The following is a 19,822-nucleotide window of genomic DNA, read 5'->3' on the forward strand; positions in this document are numbered from 1 at the left end:
TTTTCTGTTTCTGCAAAAACAACCAAAGTCCATGTTGAGGACCTTACAGTGTGGGGCCGACATCTGATCTGCATTGTACAGTGTGATCACTATATGTTGGTGAGAGCAATTTAGCGATTTGAGGATTAGACAACCGTATAGTACGCATGGGCTAAAAGGCTGGAGCTGGAGGGGTAAAAGCTCAAATCTACAATACTGGTCTACCTCTATTTGACAAACTAGTCGAAACAGCCAGGGCGTTGTTGAAAGGGTTCCACAAAGACATCCACTACATACACAAACAGTCTCCAGGCAGATACACCTCAACTTGTTTTGTTCATCTCAACACCGTTCTCTCACGCTCTCCCGTCTCTGTATCTTAGGCGTCTATCAACTCACCTCTGAAGCTGCATCAGAGGTGAGTTGGTCTGTAGTCATTGTTTGCTGGTATTTATTTATCTCCGTTTGGATCTTCAAAGTGGATCATTTAAGCCTACTAAAGTGGATGTCAACTCCTTTACACCCCCCCCCTTAGATCAAAGAATGAATGCTTCAAAATCTCGGGAGCTGGGACAAAACAAAAGATAATGACTTGCATCTAATAAAAAGAATAAGACATAAGTAAGATCCAAACCAGTCATCTGCAGAGCAGGTGAGAACTGTCAATGCACGAAGTTGAATTTGCACATGAAAAACCCAGTGGTTTAGCGTCAAGTGTTTCATTATTTGAATCCACCACACTTCCAGGAAGAGATCTGAGACTTTTCTTTCCACTGATCTATTTTGGTGCCCATCATTTTCCCCTCCAACACCGGAGACAGATAATTATCCGAGGCTACATTTAGTCATCTCCAAGAGAGATGTTTTTATATGTGACACAACAGAGTGACAAGCCAGAAGGACCACCGCAATTAGCTCGAAAATGTCATCAAGCCATCAAGAATAGTTCTCATAGGCTATTTATTTTAGAAGAAACAGCCTCTTTTTCCAGTCGAACCCATTACGATGCCCTCCATTTGAACTTAAACAGTTCATTTATCCACAGTGTCTCCACGCGGCTATTTTTCACAGGCACCCATTGCCTATTCTTTGCATGTTTCATGACACGATATGGGATCATCTTTTAGTTCTGGCCGTCTCTCTCACGCACAGAGGCACCGCGTAATCACTCACCTCCCTGATAAATCATGTCCCTCTGCTGTAGCCCAAACACCTTACATTGTCAGTGCTCAGGCTCGGCTCGCTGGAGAGCCTGACGGATGATTTACAGGCAGCCAGCCTCTTCCCTCTCAAACCTTCCTTGGTGGATAAACCTAGTTCATTAACCCTCTCACACGTCTGAGCCCATGCAAGCCGGACAGTCTTACACTTTGTCTATGTAGTAAGAAGAGAACAATACGAGGAGATGTTATCCAAGGGCCACTTCTATCTTCTTAAAGCTTGCCGCTGTGGTCTAGTCTAAGTCGCCGCGTGCTGGGAAGCCACGGCTTACTCCCGTGGGCCTCATGTAAGAGCCTCCTGCTCTGTCCTTCTCCACTTTAGAGATAAATAAAACACAGAGAGGGGCTCTTTTTAATTAAAAGTGCAACTGTAACCTTGAAATTATTGATTCTTAAAACATTTTAAAGGTTGGTGTAAAGCAGGAAAGCAAAATTTCAACACAAGAATTCTGTCATAGCAGTGGAGCCTATATTGGTATCCGGCATTGCTATGCTATAGAGTCGACTACCCGATACATGGTGTACACTTCAGGGCCACACTGTGTACAGAGATGCCACGTGGACACCGCAAAACTGACCAGCTTGGATTGCTGGTATTTTTTCCGATATGCCAGAGATTGTTGATAGTGAAAACACAAAGGGTCAGTTATATTCTATTCAGTAACACAAGATTATGTTTGTGTTACAAAAAACAGCTTGTCCTTGCTCTAAAAAGTACTGTATAAAAGAATGTAGACATAACAACTTGGCTATTAATAATGGCAAGGCAGCATAAAATCAATAAATCCATAGCAGAACCACTGTACACAGTGACACACGCATGTAAATCCAGCTGAATTGGTGTCAAGTGTTCAACTGCTCAAATCAGCGACCCCGAGTACTTACTGCAGGTATTGTGACTCCTCCTCTGATCGGAGAGCACTCGAACATGCTAAATGTGCCGGTCAGTGCATGTGCCCTGACCTCTCCACGCATGAGAAATGTCTGCATCTATTTCAGCACACATATGTGCTGTGCTCCACTCTTTGTGCTTTCATGGGAAGAATGTATGTGTTTAAATACCACACAAAAAAATGAATGTATATATAAATATTTACATATATAAATTCTGGGGCATGTAAAAATGTTTTTGACTTTCAAAGACACACGATTTGACAAATGTTACAGGTGAGATTGAAATAGTATGCAGGCATCGGAAGTACATTTTTTTCTGATTTATTCTCCCTTTAATTTGGGGGTTTTGGAATACTTCTACACTAAACCTCTCCTCGCACGGCAGCTGACTTGTTGCGGTGACACGAGCTCCCGCGAGAATCGCACACGTATTGCATTGTGCAGTCGGAAGGCTCACAGACCTCAATGCTTCAAATGTCTTATTTCTTCTACATGTGGCACAGTCATTAAAAGTGGATGAGTCTCAACAGTCACACCACCTAAGCACCCATAGGGAAACATCTTTGTTTGAGCGATATAGCTTGAAAATTGAATTTAAAAACTGTCCTAGACTTTTGTCCATTACGGTCTCTAGCCATGCTGTGGAAATAATTGATTGGTTTTGCTTTGGAAGAACAGCATACTGTATCTAATGCATTCACTTATCATCCAAACCAAAGGATATATTAAAAAATGAGCAAATGACACGAGGCAATATTTAAGTGGGAAACCGGCCAGGTATCCACGATGTTTTTATTTGTGCTTTTGAAGAAAATGAAATGACTTAGTTCTGGCAGCATTGAGAGGCTCCCGCCTCTGTGTGTAACAACGGCAGGAATGGCATTATGAACGGAACTCAAAGTGAGAGTAATGAGGTACATAAAACAATAAAGCCAATTCAGCCAGCTACATCCCATCATCCCTGCTCAGCCCACTCTGTGTTTTCTGCCAGTATCAGACAATTTTATACTGGAGAAGCAAATAACCAATTTTCTATTGTTTCAGCTTGCAAATGTGAGATACGTTGTATCAAAACAAACATGTATATAAATGTGTTTGGCTGGAGAAGTTACTGCGCTCTGAATAGAACCTGCGTGTATACACGAGTGTGCGTGTGTGTATGTGTGGCTGCCTGTGTGGACAAACGCAGAACTATCAGTGAAATACATTTAGACATCCTCTTTCCTCTTTGTCTGACATTGTAATTACCATTCAAACCAGCCAGGCTAATTACCTCCCCGTTCAGAAAAATAATCAGGTCTGTACACAAATCAAGACTCGCCATAGAAGCCTCGGCATGGCAACCAAAAACTATAATCAGGTCTACTGGGCAAGGTTATTATACTTCCCATTTAATCAAAATTTGCATTAAGATTTAAAGTGATCAATTATTCTATAATTTAGTTTTCCAAAGACTATTGTTTAAATCCCCTAAATTATTCATTATATTCTGTCAATCAATTCTTTTTTCTGTTGAATTTGTTACAAATTCTAACCCCCACCCCCCCACTGGGCTCTAATGCGATTTATTAATTAAGGATAATTAATATGGCTTGTTTACAAAATATGTTTTCACTGTCAAACAAACTAATTTTACTCCATTAGTAACAGCGGCTGGAAATCATTTGTGAAAAGATGAAGTCCTGTGAAGCTTGGAGCCAGACATTATTGACAAGGAAGCTTTGGAATCAGAATATTGATTCAAAGAGGAAGTGGGCCGTGTAAGTCTTGCTTCCAACAACAGGCACAACAAAGTTCTGAGCCAACCAAATGAGAAAAAGAAATGTGTGAGCTGTAATTTGCTTTTATTTGTTAATTTGAGGCAAGTTGAAAGCTAATTTAAGATCTCATTTTCAACTAGTCAACCTATGCCTACTCCACTTTGGGTCGAGGGTTTTTCTACAACTGAAAGTCTGCATCCTTTGTCAAAAACAAAACGCTAAACGCCCTGTGGAGGATCTCTAACAACAGATGTCATATTATTCTAACAATGAATACGCACTGCCGAATTTACAGAAAGACAACTTCACAACCTCGGGGTCTACCGTCCGACATGGAAGTCGACAGCATGGAGTTGTTCAAATATCAAGAAGAAAACATCAAGAAAAAAACCCAGCTGATTTACTACAGTAAAAGTCAAAAAACGCTGCTTCAGAAAATATGACGCTTGCCTATATTCCATTTGTTTTGTTGGACATTGAAGAAAAGTCAACACTCTGACCAGTGATGCAGATTTACTGAGTTCAGTAACTTCATGTTTCGAGATACAGGAAACGCAGAGGATGACAAACGAAAAATAGCCTCGTTATACAGCACTGCATGAGCAATGGCAAGCTTTCTAAAATGATCTTTTTGTCCGTGCCCTTTGCCAGCCAGCAGCCATTTCCTTGCCTTCACTGCTCTACCCAGTAGCTGCTTTATTGTGATGCTAAACAGTGAGTTTTGACATTCAGGAGGGCCCTGCCAAAGGACAGGCTAGTGGACGCAGCAGAGAAGAGAAGGCCTTAATGGGTTCAACTGGAATGGAAAGCATCTGCTCGTCTCCACAGGCTGGAGGAGAGGGAAATGTCAAGTATGGTTATTACAGAGCAGGCAGCACCTCAAGAAACTATCACCTGAATGAAAAATAGTCTGGGACATTGCACATCTCCACATATTAGCACCCCGAATGAACCCATTCACACCCAGCCGCACACGCTACAGTGATACGACATGTCGATGTGACATGTTCACAAGCACAAACAATACAAATACACACATACAGTCAATGCAATGCCGCTAAGTACCAATGCCATAGTTTTTCTCATATCCTCAATAAAAAAAAAAAACTTGATTTAAGGTAAAACTACCCACTCCTGAATGACAGGGCTAATCACGTGCTTGTGAAGCGATCTGCAGAAAGTCCCGGAGTGAGATTTTTTTTTTTTTTTACAAGATCACTTGTTTGCTAATTTGTACCCCCGAGGATGCTAATCAAAGCTAGTGCCAGGCTAATGAAGCTCTTAAGCCCAGAGGCCAGAGACACAAACATGGCCATGTGACTCAAGGCTGAGCGAGTGTCTATAAGGGGACGCGCGTGCGTGTGTGTGTGTACGTGCTAAAGTGAATGCATGTGGCCTGTATACAGTCAAATATGCGAATAAGTGAGTGTATGGGCATAAGAGGGCGGTACTGTATAATAGCAGATCAGCAAAGCCTGAGTCTCACTCTCTAAGGGGAATCCAGCATCAAACGGATCCTGCAGCCTGAGGGCTGGCCTTCCCGCTCTGTCAGCGTGGAAATTTCTTTCGCTGCACTCAGAGCTTCTGGATCAGCGGGGAGACACATAGCAGGTGGGAGTGGCGGCACACATGACAGCCAAAGAGAGACAGAGAGATGAGGCAGTTTGGAAAAATGTGATCATTTTTATCACCGCAGACTAAAGTGGCCCTGGGAATAATCAACAACAGGAGCCTTGGTGTTTGCTCCTCTTTCTGTATGAGTGTGGTGCACTGGAGAATGATACCTGGATATGGGGCTGTTTACAGATTGGTTATTGCAGGAAGGTGAGTGGAATTTTAAAGCACAGATCGTCCCCTTTCATCACTCCCACTTAAAGTCTCCGCTTTACCTCCGAGTCAAGGCGGCTTAGTGGACAGCCATAGCAACACACGCTAACGGAGATGTGTCTCTTTCTGCCAAGGCCCGCAGTGTGACCAGTCGCTAATGTTAGCCTGAAGCACACAGCCAGACAGACTGCCTACTGAAGAAGACAAACAAATAAAAGCAAGACAAATGCTTTGAGAAGACGGAAGCACAACTGTGAGATGAGTGGGGAGAAATGACGCTGAAGCACCTTTTACCAAAGGTGTTACCACAGACTCCTCCCTTTGCAGAGGGCAGAGATATAAAGGAGAGATAGCACTAATTTTCCGCAACAGAAGTTCATAGAATCATCTCCCAAGCGCTTTCTCTCCCTGACGGCTACGTGATATGGCTGCTGGCGTTGGTAAATGTGGGAGGACCAGGAATGTGTGTGGCTGGGTGATAAGGCTGCTGTAAAATTTAATTAGCACAAAGCCATGGTGAGAATGACTTCATTTCTCAATGCATTATTAACTAGAGTACTGTGAGTCTCAATCGATGTACGTAACCGGTTCATGAGAAAAGGGGGCTGGAAGGAGGGAGAGACAAAGAAAGACAGCGGGCGAGACGGGGGGAGAAAACAATGACACATTATCCTTAATATAAAAAGAAGAGGCGTGTATCCAAACTAAACCCCTGATGAATCTTTAAACTTTTTACCCACTGGCTTTTCTGCCTCTGTTCCCTGCACATAAGGTGTGTATTGAGGCAGGCAGAAGGCGAGACAGTGTGCATGTGGAAAGAAAAGACGAGGAGGATCTCAGACGCCGGCTGAATAGCAATCCCACATTAGCGGCTTCACTTACTGTTTGGGGCCTGAGCTGGTGTGAATGGGCTGATTAGGGTCCTTGGCTCAACATGCTGAACACCAGTTTCCATTTCACGATCCACAGCCTTTATTACAGCCCAGCTTCCTCATAATCCAGCTAAAAGTGGATATCGGAGGAGCCTGATCGGCTTAGGACTTGGCTGAAAACGTGGGATGTACGGCGGAGCGACATTGAGCAGAGTGCAGAGGTGTTCGTTATCATATGTTTTCTATTAGGACCGAGTGGGCACAGCCGAGCTCGGGTGGCTGTGTGTGTTTGTGCATGCTGCTCTCGTCCATCACGCTGACCTCCCCAACCGAGTCGAGTGAATATACGGCACACCGTTTCACTTTCTCATCCTCTTACACTTTTGGACTGGGCATGGATTACCGAGATGAGTACAGTTTTAAGAATAAGGCTATATTTGCAAGAGGTGTGTTAAGCTTGCCCTCTTAGCATCTTCTAAGACAGTCATTAGTAGTTTCAACACAACTTGATATGGATGTGCATCACAATTTAACATGTTTCGGTGGGAAAAAAAGGCAGGACTTCCATAACAGCACGAGCGGGAGCCATTAAAAGACGTTTTTCATTGTCTACATCCGCGCCTCCAAGGCAACAGAACAAGTAAACAGCATCACGATCACATCGAATGATACACCGCAGGGAAAAACTGAAATATATAACCAAAAGTTTGCAGTGAGAAACATATTTCATGCTAATTACTGCCTGTATTACACATAGGGCACAGAAGTCAGTTAGAGAAGTCGCTGGTTCAATCACCAGACCAGCAGGAAAAAGATGGGACGATTACTCTCCAACTACTTGAGAAAAGCTGCTAAGTGGTCAACAGATCTGACCGTTTTGTACTGGGCAATTTCCATGTGTGACTGAGTGTAACTGTGAAAGAGTGCAGCATGGCATTCAATGAAAAGAGAACATTGTTCTCAGCAAATCTTGAATAATAGGTATAGGGAAATTAAATATCTTTCCTTCACTGTTCTCTACAGCCTTCACTTACTAAGTCTCACTGCACATGTTGGACCTAATTACACAAGCTCTGTTAAGGTGACCTCTTGTTCCATCTGTTCAATGCATGTGTGCACAGGCTCAAACATGCACATACACACACTCTGAGTGCAGCACTTTAGACAGAGACAAAGGCATGTCAAGGTACACTTTCCCATCTGGACACGCCTTTGTCTACAAGAGCCGTTAAACATCTAAACCACCAATCAAGTGTGGCGGTAAGAGAGACACTGTGCCTCCAAGTGGCCAGATGATTGTGGACATGAATACGGAGAGCAGTACACCTGTCCAAGTCTTCCACACAGCTGATGCCCCGACCCAGGAGTGGCCTTTGACCTTCAACCCACACGTCATTAAAACACAGGGTTTAAGCCGACAATTTCGATGCATGTATGCACGAGCGAGTATGTGCGAAAGTGGGAGAGTGAGCACACGGTGTTCAGGAACAGAAGCTCTTTGGCAATAATGTGTCACTTTAATGAAAAACGCAGCCAACGTACGTGATGTGTGGATGATATATTGTGACCAAATGCAGATAAATCAGCAACTTCTACAGTTACGTTTTTGAAACGACGACGTGCAGCATCAATTCAAATAGATCTTGGGAGGAGAGCGTCTGTGTGCTCCCTTCTGTCTTGGGTTCACTGAAATGATTTAATAACTCCTTCTTTTCTTTTTGCTTATGTCATGTCTGGGGGAAAGCAGCAAGGCGAGGGGGAGAGATAAAGCGGAGACGAAACAAAGTCAAAAACTAAAGAGTCGACTGAGCGAACTTTGGAAGGATGGCAGGCTTTCTCCCATAATTGACATTGACACGAACAGACAGAAATGGGAAAGAGGAATGGGAAAGCACACACGCAATCTGCAGGACACAGTTGCCTGCAGTGGAATCCACATATCACAGTCTATAAGAGGCCCAATCAGAAAAAAGGCAAGCATCTAACGGCAGATTCCACTAGAGTATCCCCAGCCCCAGGAAGCAAGACTGACTGACTCTCGGAGCCAGTTTGTCACAAAGTCTCACGTGTGAGCACACAGAGATAGGAGGCGACAAAACTTCCTTTTACTTTTTACTTTCATTTCAACTTTCATGATTTTGTGCAGCACAACTTCTGAAAGAGATCGTGGGTCGAGTGTCAAATTAAGCCTATTTGTCAACTCCTACTAGCATCCACACGTATACACTCAAACTATTTAAAGTCTGAACTGAATAGCTGGCCGTATGAACCAAAGATCCAGCATCATACAGAAACATATAATCAGCATAAACAGGTCATGACGTTGCCTTGGCAAACACATAGCACCTCCAATAACTAGATGCTCTCTGTTACGGTCAAACCCGCAATGCTTTCAAGTGCAAGTAAGGAAACACTACTCCTGTTTCCATTGGGTATATACGGGTTCACCGACTTTGTGAAGTGACCTTTATATCAATTTCAAGCTCTAGTTCAGAGCTTTATCACACATGATAATTGTTAGGTCGGGTTTCACTAAAGACATTCTGAAGTAATTGCTCCTAAAGACAGAGACATTTACTCCCTCATAGATCTTGTTCCTCCCCACACATAATGGATCATCACTCCACGAGAAAGGCCTCAGAGCACGCACACACACTCAAAATCTGGCTTGTGCTGTGTAACACACTTTGAGGCTCTAAACACCACCGTAAAAAAAAAAAATAGTCAGTGTAGTTATGCGATTCCCCTCAACATGTGATGAGGGCTTGCTTAGAAGACTGAAATGACCAGTCAGTGCCCGGAGAGATGTTTTCAAACGGACAAAGTTAAGAAAGCTACAGCTGCCTTATAGATTCAATTCGCAGATTCAAGTATCTTACACCTGCGTGGCTAACCACCAGCGATCCATCATTCTGTGGAGTGCAATCCAATTTAGAGTGTCTAGGAGCTCCAGAGCCCTGCAGCCTTATCCTAACCCAGGCCACAGCCACCGCAAAGCCTGCTTACCTCGATCCCCTGAAGTCTGCGGGTGTGTCTGTGTGTGTGTGAGAGAGACTGCAGAGCGAGCTAAACACCGTAGCTGCTGGCTCATGTTAAAGTGTGCTGAGCCAATTTAGAGGTAAGGGAGGAGAGGAGATGAGAGACGGAGGGAGTGGGGACAAATGCTGGGAACCCGGGCCAGGACCCTTGTATTTATCATTTATTACCAGCAGTAAACCAAAGAGTACAACAGGAAGAGAACGGCATGGAAGAAGAGGGGGAGTAAAAAATAAGGGAGGGGACGATGCGCGCCCCTGGTTCTGCAGCAAACAGTGGAGTAATACTTTCAATGCGATTCTCCAGTGTGTGGCTATCACACTCGCCCAACTGCGAAGCACTCCGGACATAATTGAACTACTCCATGTGATGGGGAGCACAATCTATTGGCCATCTGATTTGTTTCTGCGGACAACAACCACACCACTGCAGGAAAACCCCTGGTGCACTTGAGTCTCCCTTGGTGTAAGAGCTTAATGGCACCAGAAATGTCCGAACTGATCATTCCGATCTCTCCCCATCACCACAAATAACAGTATCTTCTGGCACAGATCGTTCTGTTTTAATTCTCTTTGCGGCTCAACCGGAGTGTAGCAACACCCCTGAGATCAATTACTGAAGGGTATTTAAAACTGTGGGGAAAGGAGGTGGTTGGGTGTTTGGGTGAAAGTGAAAGCAGCTGTTTACATACACGTGCCGCCGACTGAACTTCATCACCTCCGAACTAAACGGGGAGCATCCTGTGGGCTTCGCTCACTCCAGCGACTAAACCCGGGGCTATTAAGGCCCGGATCTCCGTAGGAGAGAAGGAGGTGGGAGAGAAGGGGTGCAACGGGAGAAGCTGAGAAACTCCATACCAATAACAGGCAATTATGTTTGGGGAGGGCCATTGTCAGGCCATGAGAGTATAGAGGGAGACAGCGGGGATATGGGATGGTAGGGAAATGAGGAGGAGTGTTATTTAGGAGGCAGATGGCAGAGAGGGGGAAATTAAGATGAATGGGCACTGAGAGGGCTGAGCTGGTGCTGGGGCTGGGCAGAGAAAAGTAATTAGCTGTGTTTGCTCTGGGAGGCTGGCAGTGAGTATGACGCCTGCGGTGACAGGCTCGAGCCTTGAGCTTTATTAGTCAACAAGGCCATGTCTGAAGCTGCCAGCAGGGGGCAGCTGGCCCAGCAACCGTCCACGACCCGAGTACCTGTACAGCACACCATGGGGTCGTTTGCACAACACGGACACTGAGCAGCATGGACTCTAATTTTTTAATCCCCAGTTAAAATAACATCCCTTATATGCACAGACTCTCTTTCTTGAGTCCAATGCCCTCACATTATTCCTTAGTTTCACCCGAACCAACTGGCTCTTTCACACCTCCTCACACCATTTCTCTCCATTTCTTATGTTACAGCCACCTCTATCTGTCTCTTTCCTCCCACCCTGTATACCTCCCTCCCCCTCGTCCCCTTCCAATCTAATTTCAGATAAGTCGTAGCAGAACAACAGAGCAGGGCCCTTTATCATTGCCATCTATGGTGTGGGTGGACTGAGTGTGAATCATTTATTCATGCGTGCCTGTACCCAGCCCACAGGGATTCCAATTACAAGTAATAAGTGGTAACAGGGTTACGGCGTAATTTTTTAAGTGCCTCAGTGATGATTGTAGTAAACCATTGACAAGAGAAGAAAGCTGCTGTTTGTTTTTTGCAACGGCCAAAGCACAATATCTGTTCCCAGCTATGAATGATATGGGGCAAATTTGATTCGGTATAATTAGTATCCCATCCAATCTTCACTCCCAGGAAGTCATAAAGTTAGACACACATTGCCCTGTATATTTTAAATTATGAACATGGAGTTTCTAAATGATAACACTGAGCGCTCAAAGCTACAAGTGGCTTGCATCTAATTTGTAGTCCGTACGTACGTTTGATCTTGGTGCAGATGCCTCACAGCCCTTAAAAAAAATCTGCAGTACATAGGTCAGAGGTGAGAAACTCAAGATACTAATTTTGACTCGAGGACATTTGACTTATACTGTTGTGAATAGACATCTGTAGCTTCCAATATATATAGTGTTACAAATGGGAAAGATTTGCCTTCAGAAGCATAGAGCTGAACTTAAAGTGCTGCAGTTACTGAACAATTTAGGAACGTTATCAAACTGAAATTCTTTGAAAGCAGTGTGTGGGCTGCTCTCAATCGTGCTTCTCTCTGCACAATGCACTGCATCAAAGTGCATCAGAAAAGGCCTTTCACACTTTCAGAAGGCACACAAGGTCAAATAAAAAAACGGGGGAAAAAGGGCAACTGAAATGGTCACTGGACACACACAAAAGCAGGACATACAAACTGTAGAGGCGAAGCTGCAATACATGCACGAGTTGTTTATGACGGCCTTCCGAGAGCAGATAAAAGACAGAGCTGAGCATGCTTGAGGCTTTAGCTTTGCGGGTGTTTAGTTATTTGCTTTACCATGGTTAACAGGCCTGAGAACCTGGCGGAAGGAGCTGGGGCTGATGGTCTTCTGCTGGTTATCTGTGGAGGGCAGGGGACATTTAATGGCAACATATCTTACCGTACTAAGAGGGATCAAAAAGATCACAAGGAGGCATTCGCAAGCTGAAGAACGGCTGTGAAGAGAAGGCCATTGACAGAAAATACTGTGTTTAAGGGCAACTCCGTCAATGGCCCCCTAAAATCTAATAGACCGTCTGTTCAAAACATGTACAGAACCCGGCTTGGATTCAAGAGCATATTGGATTTAAGACTGCCAGAAAATAAATAGCTGGGTGTTGATTCACTGAGCTCCAAACATCAGACAGTGGTAGGAATGTTGTCAGGCTGAAGATTCTCTGGCATTGTGCTGCTAGCAAGCATGTGTACAAACAACAAACTAGTGTATTTTGCAAGGGACTGAGAATGTGTGGCGCCAAGGCAGGATGACACAAGGATGCATTCAATTCCCTCGGCTTTTAAAAACATAACAAGAAAAATATGCATCCAGTTGGCCTAAACTCACTGTGATTTTTGAACATTGCCCACAAGTACAGTATGGGTAGCAGGTTTCATGTGTGCGTCTTTGTTTGCGTAAAAGGTGTGGATAAAGGATATGAGACTCACCTCTGGGTCTTGGCGCTCTCTTCCGGCGGTCTCTGAATGCAGCTCCTGACTGCAGGGCTTCCAGCAAACTATCCATCACACCTGTCTCATCATTTTCTGTAAAACCCAAGAAGAAAAAGAATGAGGGGGTGTTGGAAGACAGAGGAGAGATAAAATAAAAATAAATACAAGTGCTGCCTCGCTACGCCAGTCATGTTTGCAGTTCACATCAATGTCAGTGACCTTGACCTTTGACCTTCATCAGTTTATTTTTGAGTTCAGGTGGCACCTTGCCTGGTAGCCATCAGTGTGTGAATGACATGTAATGTTGAAGCGCTTTGAGTGGTCAGAAGACTAGAAAAGTCCATTTACCATCAAAGTAAATGACCTGGCTTGTCTGTCAATCTCCTACCCTGCGTTTCAGCACACACACAAACCATCCAACTGATGATAATAATTAATGTTGATGCGCAACGAAAGACGTGGAATTACCATTCCTTATTTTGTGCGCTGTTTGGGGTAATGCAAACGTAAAAAGAGATGGCAAACTAGGAAGCATTCAGGGTTAACTACTGCAGCAAAGGAGTCCCGTATACAGGGACGTACGGTGCCCTGTCAAGCTGGAATGAAACACTCACACCTGTCAACATCTTTACTGTCCAATACTCTCAACACAAAATATCAAGTCCTTGCTTTGTTGCAGCCGGCGAAACCACCAGACTGCAGATATATTGTAGAAAGGGAAACGCTTTGAAGATATGACATTTAAATCACGCCCTGTGTTGGTGCGGCTGAAAACCTGGGCCTGACACCAGAGGCACAATGATGGACCCGGCTAGTGATTTGCAGTAAAAAAACAACAAAAAAAAACAGCCTCCAGTGGAAGGGAAGGAAAAAGGATCGCAGGTATATGGGAATGCTGAGGGAGAACACACCCTGTCAATAAAAAGTGATGCTAAGGTTGTGAGTGTGTGTGTGGTGGTGGTGGTGGTGGTGGCGGTGGGGGGGGGGGGGGGGGGGGGGGGGGATTCTTTTCAACGCTGCTTCTGAGTAACGTTTGGAGTCTTTGTCAACCTCCATGCACATGTGAAGAGCTGTTTGCCACAAAACCATACATTTCCACGACTGACACTGGTAGAATAGATACCCGCACACTTAAATCCATGCAGAGAACACTATACTTGTAGCTTTCGGTCTAAAAGGACGCCCATCAGAGCATACATGCTTCAGCTGGAATGGCAGCTGGAGAAACAAACAAATCACATTCCAATCACTGTAATCACCTGTGAGGTTAACAAGTGGATGTCACACAAACGGGGGGGGGGGGGGGGGGGAGCACAGTGTTTATGTGTTTTGTTTGTATACAATCATATCATAATCGTAATAACATTACATAGTAAATATGGCTTTGAGAGGGATCAGGCTTTAACCATCGTTAACCAAATTTCTCCGGATCTGTAAGACAAAATAATTATATATACTGACATTAAAAGCTCACATTCTATCCATCAGTCTGATTGTGTGTTTTAGTTTAGTGTTCTTTGTACTGGCTTATTTAAAAAAATACAAGAAAAAAGTGCTGTAGTGTAAGATGTTAAAAAAGAAAGAAATATAATGGTCTGATCTTATTGTCTTCAGTTCTTTCAGACATTCAACCCCATTTAAATCACAAATAAATTCACTGATGTTCTTATTGTATTTAAAAAGTAAAAAATAAAATGACACTGAAATTATTCACATTTTAAAAAAATATGTCAAATGTTGTTTTCCTGACTGAAACAGTCAAGAGACTCAACAAGTTTGTATTAGCCTTTTTCCAATTTTCTATTATTATTAATATTGTAACTGTTTGTACTGAAAAAAAGGAACTATAACACCTGCAAAAGAGAAACAGATGAAACTTGAACTACACATACAATGTCAGCAATATTCCGACACTTGCTGATGGTGCGGTTAATATCTGGCACCTCCAAAGTGAATGTTCTTCAGCACCAGGCCCCCGACTTTCCTACAGCAACGAAATCCAAAGCTCTGCTCTGGATTTCTAGCTTGCTGTCACCAACTGAGCGTTATGCCCGGTGCTGCTCTACAGAGCAAAAGCTCCTACCAACTTCAGGCAGTCCATTCACTGTGACACGCCATCTGAGGCCAGTATTCACAATCACAACTTTACCTCCACATTTAGTAAAACTCAAGTATCAGTTTAAGACATCTCATATGCTCACATGCAATTAAACACTCAGACGGCCCGTCCACGGGCTTTTGGAGTTTTAACTGTACATTCTGTGTCATGTACACAACTGCTATGTATAGGTAGGTACTGATGCGACAGTCTCTTTGGAAAGCTACGATTCTTGTGATTCAATTTATGCAAACCATTTCAAGATACCATCACAACAGCAGGTACAATCAACGCCTATGACAAACCACCAACAAACAAACAAAACGAGGCAACTCACCGATGAAGCCTCATATAAATCCACCCATCGATAATATTCTGACAAAAACGGTCTTGTTACATTGCCAAAGGTCCAGACGATCCAATCCAGTAAAATATTTAGTCCAAAACACATTATTACATCCATAAATACCCACGGACTGCTGTTGCATCATTTCAAATTACCCGGCAGATATGCCTACTTATTTATTTATGCGTTATGTGACCATGGTTGCCATGGGTCCCAAATGGCCTTTTTTGGAAAGCGCCTAGACAAACATGTAAACTATTCATTTTTTGTGGTATTGTTATCAAATTTGAACTTGGACTAGGTAAGGCTTCATGCTGTGCTCCCATCGTGTTTTCCAGTTAATAAGTCCCAGCTATAGTCATCTGCAGGCATCTGTTTGCAAATAAATATTCAGGCGGAAACAAAAACCTTCTCCTTCAGTGTGTTCAAACTTCTATTACTCAATGCCACTTACAGTGATTCTGACTGTTGGGGGAAAAACTTCAGTGTTAAAACCATGCATGTACTCCAAATGGTTCAAGAACAGCTTTCAATTTACCTTGGATAGGCGTTTTAGGCTAATTTTACTGGAGCGGTAACAAGTTTTAAGCGTGTATAAGATCCGTTAAGTATGATGTGCTCGAAAAACTTCATTAGCTTCACAGAAGCCAAGCTGTGACTGCTGGGTCCCACCACTGATTTAGTAAAAGGAACGAGGACATTGCTCTGATTAAGCTTGGGTGTGTTGTTGTCACTCCTTCCATTTGGTCTGACAGCTCCCAGTGGAATATGAATACACATTGGAGGAACATGGGGGGGGGGGGGGGTGTACACAGTGGGATAGCTGAAAGAAACATTCCAAGCTAATTGAAATTTACATTGTATTTAGATTGATAGTTGTATCTACAGTCGCATCTTAACCATGACAAAAAAATGTGCATGTAGCCCAGGAAAGAGAATATTTAATTATATTTAATTGAATGTAATTTGCAGGGGAATATTTTTGGTGGAGGGCAAAAGCTGGTCCACTATCCCCTTTATGCTGACAACCTAATGAGGACATTTCATGAAGGTGTAAAAATAAATAATTGCTTTAAAAAAAACAAAAAAACTGAAAGAAATCAAAAGTCCCTCATTTGAGAAGATGTTTGAGCGAAAATCAGTTTTAAATATCAACAGACGCAGATAGCGTTGGTCTTTTTCAAACGGTATTAATGAGGACCGGGATGGCAGGCAGCGATCAACCTCTGAAGCTCGTCGCCTCCGTCAGAAGCCTACAAGCTCTCCTCCTCATCTCTGTCGACTCTTTCACAAGCTGTTAACTACAAACACTACAGTCACAGTGTACCATGGGGCCTGCAAACTGAAATTCTCATCTTCTTTCATGCGCACAGTACCGCGCGGCACCACGGTGGGGTTTCTGCAGACCTACAAAAACTGTCAATCAGCTCCACAGTACATGGTCCCTTTGCAGCAAACCCACTGAAGCTCCTGTATTGAGGGCAGACGGTCCCTGGGGCGGTGGGCTGTGGTTGTGCCCAAACCCCACACGGAGCTGTGACTACAAACGCGCACACATTTGGTGGATGTATCATGGCCCACTTCCTTGCCTGCCTGCTTCTAAGTGTATGTGTGCATTTGTTGTGCTTTTCATTCGCAACAGTTGCATTCCTCCCCTGGCTGATGTGTGCCCAGTTCTTCATCATTACACAGAGCAGAGAGGCAGCGCGAATCTCTTCGCGACACCAACGCTCCTCGACGTCCAAATTTGTCTCCACTGCTGTGGCAATTCATCACAGGCGGCAAGCTTTACGCTTCCGACAAAACACACACACACACACACACACACACACACACACACACACACACACACACACACACACACACACACACACACACACACACACACACACACACGCAACAATGCGGATGGTACACAGGAAACATGCAAAAAGGAGCAGATCAATCTATTGCAACCTGCAGTGTGCGCCTTCACGTGTAGTACTCCGTTTGACTCCAACCCACAAGTACATGAAACACTTTGTGTGCCTCGGGAGGAGAGGAAAAAGAAACCCACTCAGATCTCCCGCCTCAGGAATATACGGGAGCAAAAACAGTCCAATTTTACACATCAATCAGGAGCAACTCCGACAGGCCGAGACAGGAAAACGGCTTTATAGAATGTAGACAAGAGGTGCTTTCAGACAGCCAAACTCGGGAAAATCACAACATATTTATACACTCACGCCCACATGCTCACAAACTTAGAAAGAGATCACAGACATGTCACATGGATAGTAATGGACGACGAACACATGGCAGAGGGATATTAGTCAGGCTAGTCGCTGTGAAATGGGTTTGAAACAGTCATTCAGCTTGTGAAAGGTGGTGCTGAGGAGGACGTGGCACGAGAACAAAGACTAGTGAGAGGAACGGGACAGTGAAGAGTGGTATCCCGGCTTTGGCAGTAGAGCCACTGATTGGTGCTTTGATGTGCACAATTCGCCTGCCTATTCCTATTCTGCTGCATCTGGGTTCAGAGCTCCCATGACAGGCGTGCAATGTGCACAGAGGCTTTTTGCTTTAACTTACACAAAACCACAAACCAGTCCAGGCCTTACTGGTGTCTATTTAAAGAATAGTAAGAGTGTCTGCCTTGTGTTCACATCTTTTGTCACTGCGACTCTACAGTAAGCTCTAAGTCCAACCTATTTAGTAGTGACAGATAGCGGGAAGTGAGCCAAAAGAGCTCTAATGTGGGGTGTCTAGCTTGACTGCCCCCTTCGTTGTGGTTCGTTGTACAAATGTGGGTGTCGTTGTGAGATGAACGAAAAGGAAAAAAAAGCAGAAAGGTGTTTACTCTGCAACCAAACAAAAGAATAAACTTTGAGGCTGTAGCTATCCTCCTGTCTGTGGTGAAACTTCAGCCATCTATTTAATCAGAGCCTGCTCAGATTGAGGTTTTCCATTGTCTGGACATGCAGCCTGTGAGTGTGTGTCGATGTCTATGCTCTATTCAGACCCGGACCGATGCTTCCCGCCACTTTACTCAACAGCGCGCCGCACTTATCATCAGGACAATGGCTCGGTCGTAGCGGCGTGTAGCAGAGGTGGGCCAGAGCAAGGCGAGAAATAGGGTCAATTGGGCTGCGATGGAAAAGCTGACAAGAGAAAGGCCGACCACTTCGTACTCGTGGACACTTAGAAGACAAATGGTGCAATATGGCCAGTCAGTCTCTCTCTCTCTCTCATACCCTGTGTTCCACTTTAATGACGCTTTAAGTAGCCAAACCATTCACTGGATGATGAATAGAGATGTATAAATAACAACCGCGCATCATAACTAGCTAATATATATTGTGATGCGTTACTGCAGAATCCGAATCATGTTTGCCGCAAGTAAAAGTCTGTGTCCGTCGTGACACAAAATGACCTAATCACCTGTGAGAAAACCATGAATCCATGGGGGGGGGGGGGGGGGGGCTCAGGACTCACAAGGGTTTGTATATGATCAAGAAAAAGATGTTGTTTAATTTTTCTTTGCGGTAAAAAAGTGTAGTTTCACAAAAAAAAATCTATTTTCATTTCTAGGGGCCCCCCCCGCTAGAGGGGGGGGGGGGGGGGGGGGGGTCGCACAGAGATGTTGCTTCGTATTAAGATGTCACAAGCTGAAAATGTTTCTGTTGAAATGTTACCGTTTGTAGTTTGTATGCTCTGTTGCCCGGATGTTGTGTTAGTACAAATAGGAATCAGAATAATGTTGGAGAAATGAGAAGGAGAAAAGATCTGTAATTTGAGTCAGTCCAAGAAAGAACACGACACCATGACGGATGAATAAGGCAAGAGGTGTCTTTTCTACATCCCAAAAAAACAATATATATATTTATTTTCTTAGGTTTAAGAGGACACAAGCAGGTCCGGCTCCAGACACAAAAATACAGCAGAGCGAATTACATCAAACCCTCACACAAGAGAAACTGCACCCGCTCTGCACCAACCTTTCACCACCAACTAGCGGTGACAGCGTTGCACTACGGGAACATGCTACAACACAGTTCGGGTTCAACAGACTTTTATTATTTTTTTGATTCATCCAAGTTCACACAGTCACACCTCACGGAAGGCAACGTTCCGACGCTCGGCGAACCTTTAGCCTTGTTGCTCACACCAACACAGTGGACCAGCCCGCTGTGCAGTGGGTTAAAAAAACACCGGCACAATCCCAACCAAACTGTGAGTCCATTATTAACAGTACAAGCTATGAGGAATAGAACAGCATCACATGTAAACCAACTAAGTGAGCGCCACTATAATACCTAGTCATGGTACAAGAACTATCTCATGAGAACATACAGTATCTCACACAAGCTTCGTGAAAAATGTTTAGCTTTTTCCACCTCCCTCTCTTTGTTATGCCCCGTCTATGCTCTTAGCATCTTTGCATGCAGGGTTGCATCTCTCGCTGTTCTTCTATTTGACGTCTTAATAGTTCATCGCTTGTAGCCATGTAGGGAATGTTAAATAAAGCTCTGATGTGTAATTTGTCGCTCCACAAACATTCCCGCTCCCGGCCTACCCTGGGAGTTAATGCAACAGATTTGTCATACACAAGCCAGGCACAGTTAGAGGAGGAGGAAGGTGTGGGGGGGAGAAAAAAACCTATTCAATCTGAATTTCAATCTCCATAGGG

General features: G+C 44.1%; 1 protein-coding gene across 1 annotated transcript in view; it reads right to left on the bottom strand.

Moving 5' to 3' along the window:
* Positions 1-19,822, bottom strand: part of LOC306698626 (protein diaphanous homolog 3-like) — a 146,876-nt gene that overhangs the window by 31,011 nt on the left and 96,043 nt on the right. The window contains exons 27-28 of the mRNA XM_079163020.1: positions 12,707-12,802; positions 12,059-12,121 (exon numbers count right to left, since the gene is read on the bottom strand). Of these exons, the coding sequence (XP_079019146.1) occupies positions 12,059-12,121; positions 12,707-12,802 (159 nt within the window). The remainder of the gene's footprint in view (positions 1-12,058; positions 12,122-12,706; positions 12,803-19,822) is intronic.

Source organism: Pholis gunnellus, assembly GCF_910591455.1.
Source record: "Pholis gunnellus genome assembly, chromosome: 1".
NCBI classification, from domain to species: Eukaryota; Metazoa; Chordata; class Actinopteri; order Perciformes; family Pholidae; genus Pholis; species Pholis gunnellus.